The 18,840-nt window shown below is 44.7% G+C and overlaps 3 protein-coding genes across 5 annotated transcripts; 2 read left to right on the forward strand and 1 right to left on the reverse strand.

Moving 5' to 3' along the window:
• The first annotated feature begins 71 nt into the window (after positions 1-71).
• On the forward strand, positions 72-6,011 carry LOC112886868 (flowering locus K homology domain-like). Its single transcript, XM_025952883.1, is given in 8 exon segments — positions 72-219; positions 778-1,265; positions 3,764-4,010; positions 4,223-4,371; positions 4,459-4,743; positions 4,852-5,040; positions 5,584-5,670; positions 5,672-6,011. Coding segments are annotated over 7 exon segments (1,566 nt in total). The 5' UTR covers positions 72-219; positions 778-782; the 3' UTR covers positions 5,798-6,011.
• Positions 6,012-8,638: 2,627 nt separating this feature from the next.
• Positions 8,639-11,617, reverse strand: LOC112887621 (protein WRKY1-like). Of its 2 annotated transcripts, none has more exons than XM_025953845.1 (4): positions 11,460-11,617; positions 10,207-11,151; positions 9,988-10,113; positions 8,639-9,425 (listed from the first exon to the last, which is right to left on the reverse strand). In XM_025953845.1, exons 2-4 carry the CDS (start codon positions 11,007-11,009, stop codon positions 9,281-9,283), a joined length of 1,074 nt encoding a protein of 357 aa, XP_025809630.1. In that variant the 5' UTR covers positions 11,010-11,151; positions 11,460-11,617; the 3' UTR covers positions 8,639-9,280. The 2 variants fall into 2 exon arrangements, with proteins under 2 accessions (XP_025809630.1, XP_025809631.1); XM_025953846.1 differs by lacking the exon at positions 8,639-9,425 and adding an exon at positions 9,432-9,841.
• Positions 11,618-12,546: 929 nt separating this feature from the next.
• On the forward strand, positions 12,547-15,716 carry LOC112883932 (protein prenyltransferase alpha subunit repeat-containing protein 1). 2 transcript variants are annotated; one of them, XM_025949199.1, is made up of 10 exons: positions 12,547-12,836; positions 12,962-13,240; positions 13,336-13,446; positions 13,658-13,748; positions 13,925-13,993; positions 14,186-14,263; positions 14,549-14,632; positions 14,855-14,905; positions 15,009-15,224; positions 15,348-15,716. In XM_025949199.1, the coding sequence occupies exons 1-10, from the start codon at positions 12,562-12,564 to the stop codon at positions 15,492-15,494; spliced, it is 1,401 nt and encodes a 466-aa protein (XP_025804984.1). In that variant the 5' UTR covers positions 12,547-12,561; the 3' UTR covers positions 15,495-15,716. The 2 variants fall into 2 exon arrangements, with proteins under 2 accessions (XP_025804984.1, XP_025804986.1); XM_025949201.1 differs by having other exon boundaries at positions 12,583-12,832.
• The last annotated feature ends 3,124 nt before the right edge of the window (positions 15,717-18,840 follow it).

The raw sequence follows: 18,840 nt of genomic DNA on the forward strand, positions 1-18,840 counted from the left end.
AAACTATGGGCCCAAGCCTGCTCGGCCCATGGGCTGCGCTCACAGCTGGACAAGGAAACGTAAGGCCGGCTTAAATCCAAACCGAACCCCACGAGCACACGCCCCCTCCCGAATCCGCACGAGTCCCGTGCTCACCGCTCAAAACCCTCCCCCTCCTCCTCCCCCTCCGGCGGCGGCGGGGCTTCTTCTCCGGCGAGGCCTCCTCCTCTACACCTCAGGGTACGCTCCCACTCCTATCTCCCCTACTCCCGCCCCCCCTTTTCGTCCGTACGCCGTCGCGTGCTCGCGCGGCAGCCGTAGCGAGCGCAGGCGAACAGCTTCGCGGGCGGCGGCTAGGGTTCCAGTGCGCGGGGTGCACCCTTGTGCTCATGTGCATAGGCCGCTCTGCTTCGATGGGCGCGACTGCTTCCGTGCGTTGGGCTCGATTTGATGTGCCGGGTTGGGGTACTGTGGCGTGAGCTCACAGCTCAGCTGTTGATTAGGGTTTACTGTCTGAGCTTTTTCCCGTATGCTACTTGCCGAATCGTTGGGGGTTTGTGGCGTTTCGAGTTTTGGATTTGGTGGATCTGCGGGGAAAATGGGTTTCGTGGTGTGCAGGCTGCAGGTGGACGGGCTCGAGTGAACTAGGATATTAATTGTGTGGTTGGTAGTTCAGCTGGTTTTGTGCAGTGTAGGCACTGCCTTAGTTTCTGTTTCCACCTCCTGGCTCCTGCAGACTGCATGCATGTTTCAGAGTTCTGCCTCTTGAATTAACCTGAGCTTGTTGCTTGTTTCCAGAAAGTATGGATGTACCTGTTGAGGACCCTGTGGAGAATAACCTGGCTGGAACTACTCCTACCCGTGGCAACGAGGAACAAGCCAATCCTTATGCTAATGTGCAAGAGAAGTTCGATGAAGAACCAGAAAAGCCGTATGATGGGGAATCCAAAGACCCAACGCCTGATGAGTTGGGGAACTCCGAGCATGCAGACGTGAACAATGAAGTTGCGGGGGATCTGAACAAAGAGGACCAAGCTACCCCCATGCAGCAGGAGCCTGCAAATGTCTATGTTGAGGAAGCTGGGACAAAGCAGCAGGGTAATGTGGTGCCTGATGAACAGAAATGGCCTGGGTGGCCTGGAGAAATCGTGTTCCGTATACTGGTTCCTGTCACGAAGGTGGGTGCTGTCATTGGGCGAAAAGGAGATTTCATCAAGAAAATGTGCGAGGAATCCAAAGCTCGCATTAAGGTTCTCGAGGGCCCACAAGGCGTGCCAGAAAGAGCTGTAAGTGTTTCGCTGTCTTCTTTAGCATGCTGAATTGCTATTATTAGTTATTTCTCAGTCAGTATGTCCAATAATGTTCGAGCAGAGGCATGTTGAGTTTCACTTGTTTCCTACACCAATAAATATATTATGCTGTTACTTCAAAGGCCTCAACATGTAGATAAGATAAGTTGCATACTGGTGATTTTCCCCCCTTTTTTATGGATACCTACAATTGTGAGGCTTCTATACTGACATATTTTAAAGGCCTAGACATGTAGATAATTTGTTGTATACTGCTTGTGCTTGTAGTTGCTATGGAAGCCTTACAATTGCAAGCAGCCACCCATACTGTGCTTCTATTAAGTGATACTTTGTGAACATGGCCATTTATGGATCTCAGATAGGCTGGTGTGTTATCTGGAAGTGCTGGAGTTGATTTTAACATGTAACCTGTTATTTGGCCGTGCAAGTCTTGTTGAATCTCAAAACTTGCTGCAAATTGTAGAAACGAACAGGAATTATTTATTGAAACTATATGCTGTACAATGTTGTTTGGCATACATCTGCAGTTGCAGATTACTTAGTCTCTAAGTTATTGAGTTGGGTCTTTTGCTTTCTTTTTCCTTCTGATCTGGATGCTCTTTTAAACATTTTTTTAAAAAAAACTTCAAACAGTTTGGGTTAGTGATCAGGTGCATATATTGCTCCTGAAATTGTGATTCCTTTATCACTTCTAACTCTAATGCAATTTTATGTTTTTTTATATTTCTGTGAGATCTGATCATCTAAGTTATTATTGTGAAATTTGTATACTGTTAATAAAAAACATTGATGCAGTAGAAACCTGCCTAGAGAATGGGCTATATGCATGGTGCAAATAGTTAGGAAAAAATGCCTAACATATATTTCAAGTGGAAAAGTGAAATCTCCAACTCCAATTTGAAGTTTGCAGTGGAAACAATTATGGTTTTTGGATTTTTTACAATGCTGTATGAAGAAATGTTTGCATGCAACCAAATGAAGGGCCGGGGTGTGGGGGGGGGGGGATCTCTTCTAGAAGAAGTATGACACTAGAATTGAACATCAGATGGAACAGTGGCTTTGCCAAATTATGAAAAAAAATATGTCCATTAGTGAATATTAATAATGTTTGATGTGTGCATGTATCAAATGGGATTATGGGTAGGATACATGAATGTCCTTCATTGTAAAAAGAAGATCCCATCAATTATTAAATAGGGTATACTAATTTTGACCAGTCCAGTAGTTATATATGTGAATGCGGATTAAAATAGAATATTATGGCATGGTTCCTTTCTTTAGTTAACTGTATATTATGAGACCAGTTAAACACATATCATGCTACGAGCCCTATAAGTTTGTGCACAAGTAAAGAAACTCTAAAACTAACAAGGAGCAGATTATCAGCAAAATAGCATTCAAGCACAGAACGTAATAGTGTCAATAACAATAACAAACTAATCTTTGCAGGTTCTCACTGCTGCCTAAGGCCTCAAGTTGAGTCATTTGTGTATCCAAATTCCAAAATAGACGTACAGTCATGGTTACCCAAGTACAGTGTTGTGCTCCTCTCCTGCACATATGGTTTAAGTCTTTTGAATATTGGATGAAGATCCCAGTCAAGGAGCTGCATATATTGTCGGGTAATTCCATGACCTGTTTGAGTTTTTGACCAAAAGGGCATCAGTTGGTTAAGCAATGGAAGACTAAAATAGTGTAAAGAATATAAAAGAATAATCCTAAACCCTAATCACTTTCTAAATAATACTCTAATACTTTGAGAAAATAATATATATAACTGCAAAAAATAATATAAAAGTGCATACACTCTTTAGATATTAAATATAATTCCCTGCTTGACATTTCCTGTTATATTTTGGTCGAGTTGACTTTTTTTTGCTGAACCAGTGTTTTACTTAACAATATTATTTATGAAATTTAAAACAAACTATACGACAAACGTTTATAACAGTTCATCATTTTTTTCTCTTGGGATTAAGAATCACATATGATATAGATAAATATTCAGATTGGAATCAGTATATAGCCTTATAGGTCATCTGTATCCCAATTCCAGTATACCCTTAAAAGCAAGTCTTACGTACAATAGTTAAGGAAACTTATTGCTGCAGTAAGGGTGCTTCAGATGTTTAAACTGCATAGATTGTGATGCCGTTCAGTTGGTGTAGGAGCATGATACTTATTGTTATAGCCATGGGGCAGCAGGGATATTGCCTCAGTTGTCTTGATGAGCTGAGTGTATATGCAATGTTCCATTGTTACTTCATGCAAAAATGTATTTGTAATAAAATGGATTGCAACCCAGCTAAACGGGTATGAATATAACCACTATCATTCCGTCTAGCTACCGCAGGATGGAAAGACTCCTTATATCATCATTTCCTTTCATGAGTCCCTGTGCATGTTGGTACTAACTAATGTTTCTGTGTTACATTTTGTACCTATTTGCTGATATTTTGATGCTGTTTTCCAAGGTAATGATTTCAGCAAAGGATGAACCAGATGTGGTGCTACCTCCAGCTGTTGATGGGTTGCTTAGAGTTCATAAAAGGATAACTGATGGTTTAGATGTTGAAACCGATCAGCCTCAACGAGGCACTGCCACCGCTGGGCCTACAAGGCTACTGGTTCCAGCTTCCCAAGCTGGAAGCCTGATTGGCAAGCAAGGAGGAACTATTAAATCCATACAAGACGCTTCAAAGTGTGCTCTCCGAATTCTTGGTAAGGTTTTACTTTTTTGCCCGTTATCAGTTATCCTTGTGTTATGGGAAGGTTTTACCATATTATGTTCTGCTTATATAATACATATTTCTGTAGTTCTTTTCAATTGTTTTACTTAGCCAAGGATATATCCATGGTCTGCAATTAATGTCACTTGAAGTCTCCCATGGCACATCAGCCATTTCACTAATATAGTATTTTTTTAATCACAGAGAATGTTCCTCCTGTGGCATTAAATGATGATAGAGTTGTTGAGATACAGGGTGAACCTCTTGATGTTCACAAAGCAGTGGAGCTGATTGCAAGTCATTTGAGAAAATTTCTTGTTGACCGCAGTGTTCTCCCTTTGTTTGAATCCCAGGCAAGTTGTATTCTGCTATGCAGCCTATTGATTCCTCGATGAAGTAAGTATTTGGTAATCATAAAACATAAATTGCCTTCTTGACAGATGAAAGCATACAATGTGCACAGAGAGCAACCTATGCCACCTCCGCAGCCATGGGGTCCCCCTCCACCCTCACCCTGGGGTCATCCACCAAACCTTCCTCCTGGTGGCCCAGGTTATGTTGGGAATCCACAATACATGCCTCCACGGCCTCAAGACAACTATTATCCTCCTCCTGATATGCCCCCTGTAGAAAAGCAACCACACTATGGAATTTCTTCATATGGACGCGATGCACCTCCAAGTGCTCCCTCAGGGAATCAGCACCAAGCACATGGGTCTTCTCAGGTTAGTTTCTACACATTTGACCATTCTTGACATGATGAATTATGTGTATCCCCATCTCATGTTAAGTTGTACTTAACTTTTTTCGGTAATTGTGATTTTACTTAGCAGGTGACACACAGCATGCAAGTTCCCCTTTCCTATGCGGATGCTGTGATTGGAGCAGCTGGTGCCAGCATTAGCTACATCCGCAGGCATAGTGGCGCAACCATAAGTATTCAAGAAGGCGCTCCTGGGGAGATGACAGTGGAGATAACAGGAAGTGCCTCACAAGTACAAACTGCTCAACAGCTGATCAAGGTATTTTTCTGTCTTAAACTGCATCAGCAATTTAGCTCACATGATATGACAATCTATTTCCTAGCTTCTGATATTGTTGCCATTCACTCATCCGATGCCACCTCACGAACTGGTCCTAGGTTGTTGCTGGGCCATTGATAATTTGGTTTATACTGTCGGTACAGTGTCTAGGGTACACACACTCGACTGTTCCTTTAATACCTTTCAAGAAATGAAGACTTCTGTGAATAGGACCATATGTACCATCTGGTACATATAATTCAATAAGGAAAAAAAACCTGACATCATGTCTTGATATTTTGATTAGTCTAGATGTTTGACATTTTCCAAGTTAACCTTTGCTAATCTACCATCACATGCCACTGACTGTCAATGTTGTCAGGTGTGGGTGTAGAGGCTGGAAACACTTTTCCTTTATCTAAAAAAACCCAAAATATACAAGAACTACAGATGACCTTTTAATTTGGTTGACTTGTTCTCTAGCCATCACACTCTGCAACTCTTCTTTTCTGTGTAACGGAGCAAGATTCTCTTCTCTTGCAGAATTTCATGGCTGAAGCTTCTCCCCAGGGCCCGCCAGCTCCCGCTCAATCAGGTGACACGGGCTACAGCTCTTCTTACCCACCATACGGCGGAGCATCATACGGATCTCCTCCAGGCAGCACAGCTCCAGGCCCACACAATGGAGGAAGCTATGGTGCTGCACCGTATCCACCGAGTTACGGATACTAATCTGTTGGAAAACCTGGTTTCCTAGTTGCGGATCTTGGGGAAATGGGGCATTCTGGTTTTGTTTGCTAGTCGCCTAGTCTGTTCATCTGTTGAGAACTCGAGGTCGTTAGGATTTCTGAACTAGCTTTTGGTGTTGTAAGCTGCTTTCTGTTCCCAATGTCGATTGTCTTATGCGCGTACGCTCTTTCATTGCTCCGTGGTTGCGTGAACTTACCATTAACATAGTACTCCCTCCTAAATTGTTAGGTCGTTCTAAATTGTTAGGTCGTTTTGATAAATCTAGATAAATAGATTTTGAGATATACACTATATCTAAATATATAGTAAAAATTATGTATCTAGATTTGCTAAAATAAACTACAATTTGGAACGGAGGGAGTATTTCTATATTCGCAAAAAGTAGCGGTCTTGGTATTCCAATAATATATTTTTTTCCTACCTGTGGCATTGAAAGAAACACCTTGTGTTCCTGGTGGTATGACTACCTAGGACGGATATGCTCTGAACCTGACTGAGCATAAATATCCAAGCACCATGATGCCATATTGTCATGTGATGGGAAGAGGAACAAAGAAGGATACTCCTCCGTTCTAAAATATAAAATATAGATTATTTTAGCAATTTTAAATATATAGTCTTTGCTATACATCTAGATAAACATTGTATATAAAAATTATGCATCTAGAATTATCAAAACAACCTACAATTTGGAATGGATGGAGTAATTAGATAGGCGGTCACTATTCAAGACCTCACTGTCGAATCAACAAGAGCATCTTGGAAAGGCCTGTAAAGCCCTATCTTTTCTGTCATTTGGTGTGGAGACCTAACGCCAAATTGAGGATAGTCTGATGAGGCTGCAGCTGGGGATTAGGGAAGAACAAGACGGAGGTAGCCTTAAGAAGCTCTCATTATATCCAGTTGATGTCAACTTAGAAAATCTAGTTGGCATGCTCAGCTTGGAGACTAGCTACTGTAATTCAGACTGCAAATCTAGGGTCTCATTCAAAGGCCGTTTCAATTGAAGTGTGGCTATCCAACGCGCACGCAGATTCGGGTCATTTTTTATCTGGATTTTCTACAAGTTTGCACGCAAGGCTTGACTTGTGCGCGAAACTGCTGCCGACCCCAATTGACTTCCTTTCAGTGGACTGTGGGCCCGAAGTTTAGACTTAGGCGGCACGTTATGCGAAAACTTAAACCCAAAGGAGTAGGGATTGCTAAGGACAAACAATAATTCTTGTTATGATCAACTGCCCACTACTCACTTAACTTGATGCATGCAACGGAAAAGCCCAAAATTTGATTTCTTGCAAGACAAATTTGAGGATGAGTTCCATAAAAGATGAGAAATTATAGCGCGCCTTGGGTATTTGTTTCCTGCTCATATCCATTTTGTTGAAAGGTCACAGCAGGATATGCCAGCCCTTGAGATCATTTTGTTTCCTGATGAAATTATATATATGTGATGAAAGTACAGACACATAGGTGTAGAAGAAGACTTTGTGCCAGACATCAAATGTTCCGTCAGACATAAGTAGCTGTCAATGGATCCAGCCCTCCCATTCTCGACTGTGCATGCTGCTAGGATGTTCCAATCGACTAATCTTTCTTTTTTCTTCGTTTTTGCTTGTCAGCGTCTTCATCATTAGCAAGCTAATGGCGACACCCGACACATGGGCCATGGCTGGTTAGCCTGTTCGGTGTATGATGAGAAAGGAATCAAAGTACTCCCTCCAGCCTCCAGTCTCTTTTGATATGTCTATTTTAAAACCTTAAATGTTCACAAATGATAGTCTTATTTGCTATTGGTATAGGCTATGGCAATAAATAGCACCAGTAATAAGGAGCTCTTAGTAAAAGAGAATGGAGGGAGTAAAAAAGAAGAAGAAGAAGTATTTCGTAACTACAGTATAAAGGCAATAAGGCAGGAATTTCGAAGGATTTACGAGGAAATTGTGCATCTTGCGCCAAACTCCTATGAGGTGACTGAAATTCCAGTGTTCTAAATATGTTCATAGATTTTTTTTTATAAGAATATATTCATAGAATTGGATGCATAAAAAGGAATAGAAAGCATGGGATATTGGGATGGCCATAGACATGTTCAAAAAGTAGAAGGAAAACAACACGAAGATGGTGTTATTGTCTTGCTTGGACATTAGAATGTTCCAAATAAAGCTGATGCTGGGCCATTGCTTGAAGCTAATAAATCTTCTCCTTGACCTCAAAACACCAGCAGTACTATGTAACTTGAATTGCAGGTCTTGACACAAATCTATCACCAAGATCCCACCTTAAATTCCTTGTACGAAATTTTTAGATCTCCCAGATTAAATCTGTATGGGTAGGCCAGGAACTTAAGTGTGGTTGACCATGCAATGAATCATCGGTTGGTGACGCATTTTTGTCCGGTGAGCTGCTCCAATAATGGAGTGTGACTAGTTTGCCCCCACAGGACAACCAGGGGCTTGCACTCTATGGTTATGTCCGGATGACTCCACCGTAAGCGTCAGCTAACGTGTTCAATTGTCAACCTCTAGTTGAGAAGCATTGAAAGCGAAGAACAAACATGGGACAGGAAAATCCTAACAATAAAATGTTTCATAAATATTTTTGTTCTCATGGGCCCACAATTTTGTTGACAGAAATGTGTCCATGACTTCCACAAAACTGACAACTTCTTCATGAAAAGGCTCCAGAAAAAAAACATTTCTTTTTTGTGTAAACCATGAAAGAGGTTGTAGTTAGAATCTCCGATATAATAAATTTATATTTTTTTGCTCTTAAAAAAGATGATTTTTGCTCTTAAAAAGATAAGATTGTTAGTTTTTCATTCACCGTCTAGACCTGTCAAGAACGCAGATGGCACAAATCGATGCCCAAATCATTGACATAGAATGCTTTACACAAGGGCAATAGTACCGAGATAGCAAATCACACCAATAACTTGCACCTTTCATTCTCGAATGCTTACACCTGGAAAACCTATATGGTCCTAGCTTGTCAGCAGTCAGTACGGACCACCTTTGTCAACAAAAGAGGTGATGATCTTTCGATAAAGCAAAAGCAACACACACAGGCAAGTCATCGCAAGTGAACTTGTGCACGCTAAAAGCCAATCCGGCCATCCTAATCCATCCTTGCATGATGCTCAGTCGTTCACTTCTTTTCCTCAAATCTTTGCTTTCAACCCCTTCAAACTCACTCACAAAGCTCCCCGGTCGCTATCAAACGCCAGATTTTCCTTTCTTTCCTGCATCATCTTTCAATTATATGTGCCACAACTCACAAGATAGGTGAACAGCTCGAATGTCCCCACTATAGCATCTCTAACAGCATGTAGCTAAGGAGGGGCCAAGCAGCTCATCAGATTCTCAAATGGCTCCATGTTGGTTACTGCTGCATTCAAAGATCGTAGATCACCGGACCGAGTTTCTACATGACCGCCATCCAGCAAAGGCATGGCCTGCGCTTCACGTGTGGAGTGCTGAGTTTTACTGATTCTCTAGGTTTGGGCAGACTGTGCTGGCAGTCGGGTATGGTTGTGCTCGCCTTCATAAGTCACAATTAGCATAGCTGGGTCATCTACGCAGCGCTCAACGTGCTTCCTTGCCGGGCAGCCCCTGACACTGCTGCATTTGTAGTAACCCCTGCATTGGATTAAAGTCATCAGCACACAGAGTCTCATGCTGAGACAAAAAGAATATGTGAAATGGGTAAACAATCAGCACCATGTGCTTGCTTTCATGGTATAGCTACATTTTCCTATCATCTAGGGCAGACATTAAAGCTTGACATGGGGTAGGGGAATGAGCGCAATCAAGAGAATGATGTAGATAGGCTAACATGACATTCAAATGCAAGTAGCAACTACTTTAGGTCCCCCGTGATAGATCCTTGCTTTCTCACAAAATGGGTACAAGAAAGAGTAGAACCCTGAGATAATCCACTAAGCTATATTTAATTGTGCTAGCGACTAAGTTATCGACAAGCATTGGTTGCAGAAGCACTTGGGAGTAGGAAAAGGTAAAGTGGAGGGGATGATCCACCAAGCACCAACGATATTCTACAGAAAAAAGGAGCACCCTGAGAGCTTGATACAGATATGCCATCTCTCATGGTACAAGGAGGAATGATGCATCAATCATTATGACTGAAAAGGATTTGATACACGTTTTAATGTTAGTTGAATATTTCTTGTTCAGCTCATACCTTGGGTGAGGGGAACCCTTAATCGGCTTCTGCCCATACTTCCGCCAAGAGTATTCATCCGGAGGTATATCAGCAATTTTATTGCTAATTGCTGGCACTTTTATCGACCTCTTAATTCGCAATTTCCTGCCGAAACGAGCGGTGTAATCAGATTTAGTTATACCCCACCCAACAAGAGATAAAGATAAGCATAAAAATCATTAAAAGAACACAACTTACCTCCTCTTTGAGCAATGGCACCTGCCGGTAGTGGCACACTTGCCTGTGCCATCCTGCCCCCTACCTGTGCACCTTCGCTTGGGCGCACGGTTTGCATCAGCCGAGTCACTTGCCACCGGCGCACCAACCAAATGGAATGGCCGCTTCCCATCCAAGCTAGCCACACTCCCATCCATACTCAAGGATGACATGAATGACCTTGCAGATGACATCGTCCCTGCACCACCACTGGGGCTAGGGCTATCAAACTTCAGACTGATCCCACTATTGCTCCTCCTGAACATCTCAGCCTGCAGCTTGTGCCGCGAAGGCTGCTGGTGGAATGGGTACCGATGTGCGACGTTCCCAATCTGGAACTGCACCGACAACGGCTGGACCATCTTTGGAGCTCCAAACGGATGAGTGCCGCTCTTGCTGCTTGAGCTGGCCAAATCCAGCCCTCGTGGGTCTGGCGCGCCACTAATCCGAGCACGCAATTGCGCATAGCTAGTAGATGGAGATGGAGCAGCAGCAGTACTCGGCATCAGCTCCGACGGGGTATCGCTGCTGCTCCCCAAGAGGCTCTTCAGGGTGAAGAACCCCGCAGGCCTGCCTCTCCTGGAGAACCTGCCCCTAGCATGCCCGCTGCTACCGCCATTGCCGAGGAGGGCGGTCACCTTCCTGAACTTGGCGCAGGCTTCACCCGTCTCCGAAGCTATGCTCTTGAGCAGGGCCGGGTCCTGCTGCAGGGACTGGGAGAGCAGGGCCAGCACCCGGTGGCAGCTCTCCACCGCGGCCCTGTTGGCCACCTCCACCTCCTCCATGGCTGAAATGGAGAAGCAGCCGGAGAGGGGGGGGGGGGGGGGTGAAAAGAAGCAATCCGTTCTTGAGCTCCGAGCTCCTCTCTTCCACCACCTCGGATGGAACCTCAGCTCCTTTCAGTTCTCACGGACAGCTGCACCTGACCTGCACATCGGAATCAGGTTAAAGACGCAAGATAAGCAGATCTCCTGGAATCTCACGGAACTGGGAAATTGTACAGGAAATCGCGCGCGGTGGCCAAGAAGCCACACATTTCAGGCGGATAAGAAATGAAATAAAATCTCCGGCTCACGGAAACAGTACAGGACCCGGTTGCGCCAAGAACTAGATGCGCCAAAACATGGGCGCCGGCCGAGGTTCCGCCACGGACAGGCGGCGGCCCAAGAACGCGCGGAGGAAATCCGCCCGCTCCAGGAATCACAGACCGCGAAAGGCTCAGGCGGCGAGCTCACCTGCGCGCGGGAGATGGGAAGACCGGGATGTCGGCGGCGGCGGCGCGGTACATCCCTGGCCGCTGCAGGCCTGGCGAGGAGGGGATCGAAGAGGGCGGAGGAGGAGAAGCGGCTGCAGCAGCAGCAGAGAGAGAGAGAGAGAGGAATGGAGAGAGCGGGGGCGGAGGTATATGAGGGCGAATTTGCCGGATTCGGAGGGGTGTTTTGGGAAAGCGTCGCTTTCGGTTGGGACCTGGGGTCAACAATGTTCAAAGACAGGGGTCAGTGGTACGCCGGGACGGTCTGAATCGAAAAAAGAATAAAGAAATACTCCGATGGTATACACATGTGCCTCCTAAATACGGATATTATTTATCTAATTTTTTATTTGATAATGTTAGTTATGCTAAATCATCTTCGAGTATTTTGCTTTTTTAACATAGTTTAGTGATTTTGTACCCCATTTTGCAGCATTTCCTAGTTCTTTGTTGGAAGTGATTTATATATGTTGCCGGTACCGCGATGGAAATGTCCAAGGGTGAGATGAAATCATTCACCGTTCCGCGCCCTCATCGAAAATGGCTGTAAAATCAGTCGAGCAAAAGAGAGAGTGTTTATTGGTGAAGCAGGTTTAACCATGGAAAGAAAATGAACCGGTGACCGGACCCAGTGGGCTAAACGGTTGGTCAAGTTCACCGTTGAACCGACCGGCGATCTTGTTCGGTCTTTTTTCCTACGGGTTTTCTTATTCCAAGACTCGGCGACGTACACTACAGTCTGGTTGATGAATGGCTTCCCGGTACGACACTACTACACTACTACACTACACGTGTTGTTTGTTACAGAGTTTTTTTTCTCTCTCTCGAGGAAGCTGAGGTGAGGGTTGTCCATCTAAAAATTTGACTAAATCAATAAAAAAGAGGGGTAAAAGCATGTACTAGAATTATCAAAATTCACCTACAACTTGATCACACCAGGCGCACTATAGAATTTTTATTTTTGCTTCTGGAGGATATTGGATGAATGGGCCGGCTAGGCAGGAGGTCCAATACGGCCCAGTTCATTGGCGCGTTTGCCTGCGGCCCAGTTCGGCGCGCAGTTGTGTTGGGCCGACCTGGGCCACATGAAAAGGCACCTAGCCGCCGCCGCCGCCGCTGCCGTCCGCCGTCCGCCGCCGTCGCCCGCCCGCACAGCTCCACGCCTGCCGCCGGTTCCTCCGATCCTCCGAGCGGGCGTTCCCCGCCCCGACCCAGCGCTTCCCCGGCCCCGATGGAACAAGGAGACGGATCGGCAGCTGCTGCGGCGGAGCAACAGGCGGGCGGAGCAGAGGAGCAGCAGCTCGCCGAAGATCTCCTCCACCGCTTCGAGCGAGTCCTCCACTCTGACCCCCTCATGTATGTATGTTACCCACCCGGACAGGGCACTCTCGTCCTGCAACCCACGCCTCCTCCTCCGTCCACTTCCCCGCGCTGGATCTTTGGGTGACATCTCCTGCCCTGCTTGTGCTCGGGCCATGTTCGCAGTGATGAGGTGGGGTTCTTGCATCCCACACAGTTCAACTCACTAGGCTGCGGCCAGGACGGCGATTCCGCACCCCAAGCTCCGGAATTGCAGCACGGATACTTCTGGTGCAGAGACCACAAGCTTGCCATCTCCGCCGAGATCCTGCCTAAGCTCTACCGCGCCGCCCGCGATGCCTACTACAGCTCCAGAAATGCTCCACTACCGGCGACTCATCTCATGAGCCACACCAAGGCGCTTCTCATACTTTGCCCTGACATGCTTACCGCATGGAACTCCAGGTTTGCTTTTTTCACGGTTCATTGAATTGACTGCAAAAAGATAGGTAGGGTACATGACTCCTTTGACCTACTAATGCGTCTCTTCTTTCCTGCAGGAAGATGGTTCTGTCGGAGAAATATGATTTCACAAAGCTCAAGGATGAGCTGCAACTGTGTGCGCTGATCCTTTCCTACTCACCAAAGAATGAGAGCACATGGAGCCATAGGTACACCTCTTGCACTTGTAAAATAGTTAAACCAGCCTGCCTGTGAAACTCCTTCAGATAAAGGGTTATGTCCCCTACCTATCTATTTGGAACTTGATTTCATTTGGCACCAAATTATTGTGCTGGTTTGGATAACAATAAAATAACATAGAGTTTCAAGTTTTTCCCTCCTAGAATATGTAAAGTTTAAAGTTATTACTATTTGCCGCAGGAGATGGGTGTTAAAACAAGTTGCAGAGCAACATCAAGATATGGCAGAGCTTGTAGAGAAGGAATCTGTACTAGTGAAAGAGATAGCAGAGGTTATAACTTACGAATATTTGCTTTTTCAAAATTTCAAACTGCCAACAGTGTCAACTTGTCTGAGCTCATCATATTGTGATAGTCCATGTTGTTTGTTATGTAACAGGTAAAAAGCCTTTTCTACACAAGTAGCTGCAGACAGTATGCAGGAAGATAAATTTTATGCCTTTTGCAGAGGTCAAAGATGAACTACCGAGCATGGAGGCATCGCTGCTGGCTTATTCCTTACATGACAAGGAAACAGGTGCAGATAAATGATTCAGACTGATTAAAAATTCCTTTTCTCTCATTCTTAAGATTGTGACTTCTTAGCACTACCATGAAGACCAAAGCTTTAATCTTGGCAATCAGTCAATCACTGTTATGATGTTAATGAAAACTACAGAATGTCTCCTCGTCAGTTACCATGAAGAGCATTTAATTTCTGTTTCTGAAGGTGCTGGATGAACTGAAGAAGTCAACAAGATGGAGTGAGCTACATGTTGCTGACAACTGCTGCTTTCACTACCGCAGGGTTAGTAGTTTCCTTATCTGTGTATTTAGGACTACACAATACTTAAAAGCAAATTTGTTTATTACTTGATGGTTCTCATATGGACCTGTAGCATCTCTAAAGAGCCTGCACAATATGTTTGCAAATGAATCTGCAGAGCTTTTGAATGCGCACCATGCTTTAGAATGGTTATTTTGAACTTTGATTTGTCGACAATTTCCAATAGTATAGCACACATATCCTGTTTGCGAACCAGTCTGATTGATAGCATATGTATTTAATATTTACGCACATGCCTCCATGCAGTCCCTGCTTCTTGCACTACTAGACATCCGAGAGAACAGAGAGGATTCCCTCAGTTGGGAATCAGAGACGTACCTGCTCTGGAAGGTATGATGCATTCCATCAAAGCTAATTACTTGTTTGCTACAGTTTTTTTTTAAATTCATTTCAGCTATCTTATCCTCCTTTTCCATTTATGCATGTTATATAAAGCAGAAAACAAAGGCACACGCACATTGTTGTACTTTTACAACACCGCTTTTTCTTTAGGCCATGGTTAGTTGATACGTAACCATCCTGATGCAATGTTGATTGTATATGATCTGACAGGAGGAGCTGAGGTGGAATGAGATGCTTATCAGACGCTACCAAGGGCGAGAGGTTTGGAAATTCCAAATTCGCCTGCTATTGTTCTTTCAATGGGTGATTGCAGTCGTGCTAGGGTGTCTTTTCTTATGCTAGTTGCGGTGCTGTATTGCTGCAGTCACTGTGGAACCACCGGCGGTTCCTTTCGCCATGGTGGATACAGCAATTGCTTGCTGTTGAAAAAACCTGCCCCTCAATGACATCCCAGGTGGATCTGTTCATAATCCAGGAGATAGGCCTGCTGTCAGAGTGCCTGAATGACCCTGTGGATGAGTTCGAGGAGTCACACGTCCAAGCAGAGCTTTCAGCGCTCTACATTCTGTGGATAGCAAAGGCAGTCACCACCCCCTTTACCCAGCCTGCTTCTGTAGCAACCGTGTATTTGCTAGAATAGATTCATGTGCTCTGAAGGGTTTAAGTTTAACAGGGAAATTGTTGCGTGTTTCGTTGGATGCAGCAAGTTCCCGCTGTAAAAGGGAAGCTGGAAGAGAGGCTGCATTCCGTTTCCATTATGGGGCTGAAGGACGTGCTGGTAAGAGCCTGCCGACCGGAGAAGATGCGGCTGTGGATGAATCTGCTTGGCTTGGCTGATCCATCACAATGACGACATGGCGTTTCTTATTGACATTGACGGTGTCTGCCTCGATTGCAGTTGTAATGAAACACATGGATTGCATTTTGTAACCAAACACACACGGCATGTACATCTCCTTAGGCATTTGGTTCAGGTCCTCTGTAATTGCAAACCAGATTAAGCAGGGGGTTGGGATTGCCGGCAAAGAGGATTGGAGGAGGTGTAATGTTTAGCTCAGAACCAGGTTGCTTACCCCCCCCCCCCCCCCTCCCAACACACACACACAGAGAACAAAATGGGCATCAAACCGTGACATATAGCAAGGCAAATTTGGCATTTAAACCAAGAGATAATATTTGCAAACAAATTGCAATGGAACACGAGAAGCTTGTCATGCTTCATATGGTAGTGGTTAGACTGTATTGCCCCAAACTACGACATTATTTTGGGAAAAAAGAATGGCCACAAACCCTGAGGCGTAGCATGGAGATACCTGACCAATGGAACAAGTTGAAACTTTACAAATAAAGGCACTCAAACTATGAACATCAAGAATACTAACATTTCTGGTTGTTTTATTTCCCCTAAAATTATGACAACATTTTGTGAGAACAAAATGGACCTTGAACTATATGGTCTATAGCCATGCAAAACTTGACCATTAAATTGAGAAGTGGAATTTTAAGATTTAGCAATTCTACACTCAAATTGTGACCTTTCTATATGAAACTAAAATGGCATCACATCAGACCCTGATACACCAAGGCAAAAAGAAAAGAAAACCCCCAAAAACTACCCATTGAAACTAAATAGATTCTGCCAAACCATGCACAATAATAGTGGTGATGCAAGTGATGATACCAGTGGATAGTGGTGGGTTAGTTAGCCGCTACTTTATTTTCTCTTGCATTGAAATCTGGATTAGTTCAACTAAATGACCTAGAGGAATGGACACTTGGATCCCTAAAGACAAGGCATACTACCATTTGACACGAGAAGAATTTTGGTTTTTTAGGCTTAAATTAAATATGTTATATTTAGAAACCAAATTTGATCTAAAATTATGACAACTCAAGTAACACAATATGTTAAATGTATTTATAAGCTTATTACATTCAAATTAGTGTTGTCTTGGATATTAAGTTGTGGTGAGCCGCATCCTTTTTAAGAAACCAAACATAGTTCTCACTTTTTGTAGCGCCACCTACATGAGATGCGTTGTGGCGAGGCATGCCTGAGAACCAAACACACCCTAATCTTCCGATGTAGATATTGAGCAGCTGGAATTGAATTGAGTACCGATACCAAAGCAGACTAGTATTGGAAATGAGTTACATTACCAAATCTATTGTTTGGATGTATACGAAATTGCTAGTTGGAATCTAATAAAGTGGCAAATACGAATTCATGTTTGAATTCATGTTTGGAGATGCGCATGTTAAGAAATTAGGAATTGACCTTCTCATCCTCTCCACCTCGGCCACGTCGCACCCTCAACTCGCCAGAGAAGGTCGCGCTGCGCTCGCCCAGGGAGGAGCTCACCACTGCGGCCCCCGCCTCACCGGAGAAGGCCGCGCCCTCCTCCGCCAGAGCCACGGCACCTAGTCGACCTCCAGCACCTCCACCGGAGCCACCGGACGCAGCCACCGCCGGAGCCCTCGGCTGGAGCTTCATGGCGGAGAGATGCGCGTGCGAGAGAGAAGGGAGGTGGTGGAGAGATGGGGCGGCACACCGCGCGAGAGAGAGGCGGGCGACAGAGAGATGGGGCGGCGCGCGAGAGAGACAGAGGGAGGAGGACGGCGAAGAGATGGGGCGGTGCGCGTGAGAGATAGGAGGAGGAGGGCGGCGTGTGCAAGAGACAGAGGCCGGCGGAGAGAGAGGAGGGCGGCGTGCGAGAGGGAGGAGGGTAGCGCGCGAGAGAGAAGAGGCCGGTGGAGAGGGAGAGGAGGGCGTAGGAGATGGGGCTGCAATTTCCACCCAATACGGAACAGGACGGCTCATCACTGCGGGAGGGGATGTGGCTGCCGTCTGGTATTGATTGAGATTCTGGTTGCCAATTCCGAAGCCATCCAAATAGCTGAAATTCGGATGTACTCATGCCAATTTCAAATTCTGGGCTATAATATCTACATCCAAACGGGGTGTAAAACTATAGCGATGACTAACTCAAGAACATGGAGACGCGATCCACGTGGGACCTGCATGTACAAATCTTTATTTTTAATTAAGAGCAGGAACACTTCTATGTCATTTAAGAAGAGGAAGAAAATCGGCGTGTCTTTATAATATTGTGATTACATTGAAACAGTAAAACTTGATCTACTTGAAGAAGATGACTACTCCCCCGTCTTGAAATATAAGGTATTTAAGGGTTTAAAATTTGTACCCCAATATAAGGCATTCTAGGACCTTTGGATAAGTATTAAAAAATTTATTTAATTTTCTTACCTCCTTAGCTCTTAGCTGCATACTTACCTTTTCTATTCCTTTCCCCTACTTAATTTAGAAATGACTTTAATTATGATTGTTAAGCTAAGAGTTCTCCGAGGGTTCATATATACATTTTTTATTCTCTTATTAATATATCTGAAAATTGTTAGAATATCTTATATTACAGAATGGAAGGAGTATTTATTAAACTAAACATCACCTGGATTATATATTCACGAACAGAGATCTACCAATCTTTTTAGCATAAAAACGTAACCTAACAATTATATACATTCTCTGAAACTAAACCCTGAAATTCTGTGCGTCAGCACCGTTGCGTAGTGCTTGCGTATGCGATGTGCTGATTCTGCATGGGCGCCACCTGTGCCCTCTCGGTGAGGTAAATAAGAAAGCCACACAGAAGCTACGTACCAAGTGGTGACCGTAGTCACCTGAAGCACAGTCCTTGTTGAATAGCGTAGCAACCGGACAAGGCACATGCATATACATATTTATAAATCCAAGTAGCTAGCCAGTTAACGACGAAGCAAGTACTCTAGCTACCTCCCCCTTCTGAATACAGCAGATACATGTTGCATGCGCAGCCATCTGATTCGCACACATGCATGAAAGGGGTCCTCGATCTCTTAGCTTGCATGCATGTACACATCTGAGCCAGAAATTAGTTGATTGAAGAGGCCACACTTGCCGAGATGATGATCGAGCAACCGCAGTCCGCAAGGCCATACGCCATGGAGGGTCGATCGTCGGCTCAACAATGTCGGCACGGCGGCGTGCGGTCAGTCTGACGGGGGATTCGCCGGCGGCGGTGGCGGCACGCATTGGAGCAGCTAGCTAGCTAGCTTCGAGTCCGAAGAAGGTATGTCCCTCGCTCTCCAAACCATGACTTCTTACACGGACGCAAGAGCATGTGATACATTGATTA

The sequence above is a fragment of the Panicum hallii genome, chromosome 3 (genome assembly GCF_002211085.1).
Source record: "Panicum hallii strain FIL2 chromosome 3, PHallii_v3.1, whole genome shotgun sequence".
NCBI classification, from domain to species: Eukaryota; Viridiplantae; Streptophyta; class Magnoliopsida; order Poales; family Poaceae; genus Panicum; species Panicum hallii.

Bases quoted from the DNA above. Each gene is read 5' to 3' on its own strand.
- LOC112887621 (XM_025953845.1), bottom strand. From the start codon at position 11,009: ATGGAGGAGGTGGAGGTGGCCAACAGGGCCGCGGTGGAGAGCTGCCAC. The intron at 10,114-10,206 runs GTAAGTTGTGTT...TCGTTTCGGCAG, and splicing joins TGCCATTGCTCAAAGAGGAG to GAAATTGCGAATTAAGAGGT. The intron at 9,426-9,987 runs GTATGAGCTGAA...AATCCAATGCAG, and splicing joins AAGGGTTCCCCTCACCCAAG to GGGTTACTACAAATGCAGCA.
- LOC112883932 (XM_025949199.1), top strand. From the start codon at position 12,562: ATGAAAAGGCACCTAGCCGCCGCCGCCGCCGCTGCCGTCCGCCGTCCG. The intron at 13,241-13,335 runs GTTTGCTTTTTT...TCTTTCCTGCAG, and splicing joins CTTACCGCATGGAACTCCAG to GAAGATGGTTCTGTCGGAGA. The intron at 13,749-13,924 runs GTTATAACTTAC...TGCCTTTTGCAG, and splicing joins TAGTGAAAGAGATAGCAGAG to AGGTCAAAGATGAACTACCG.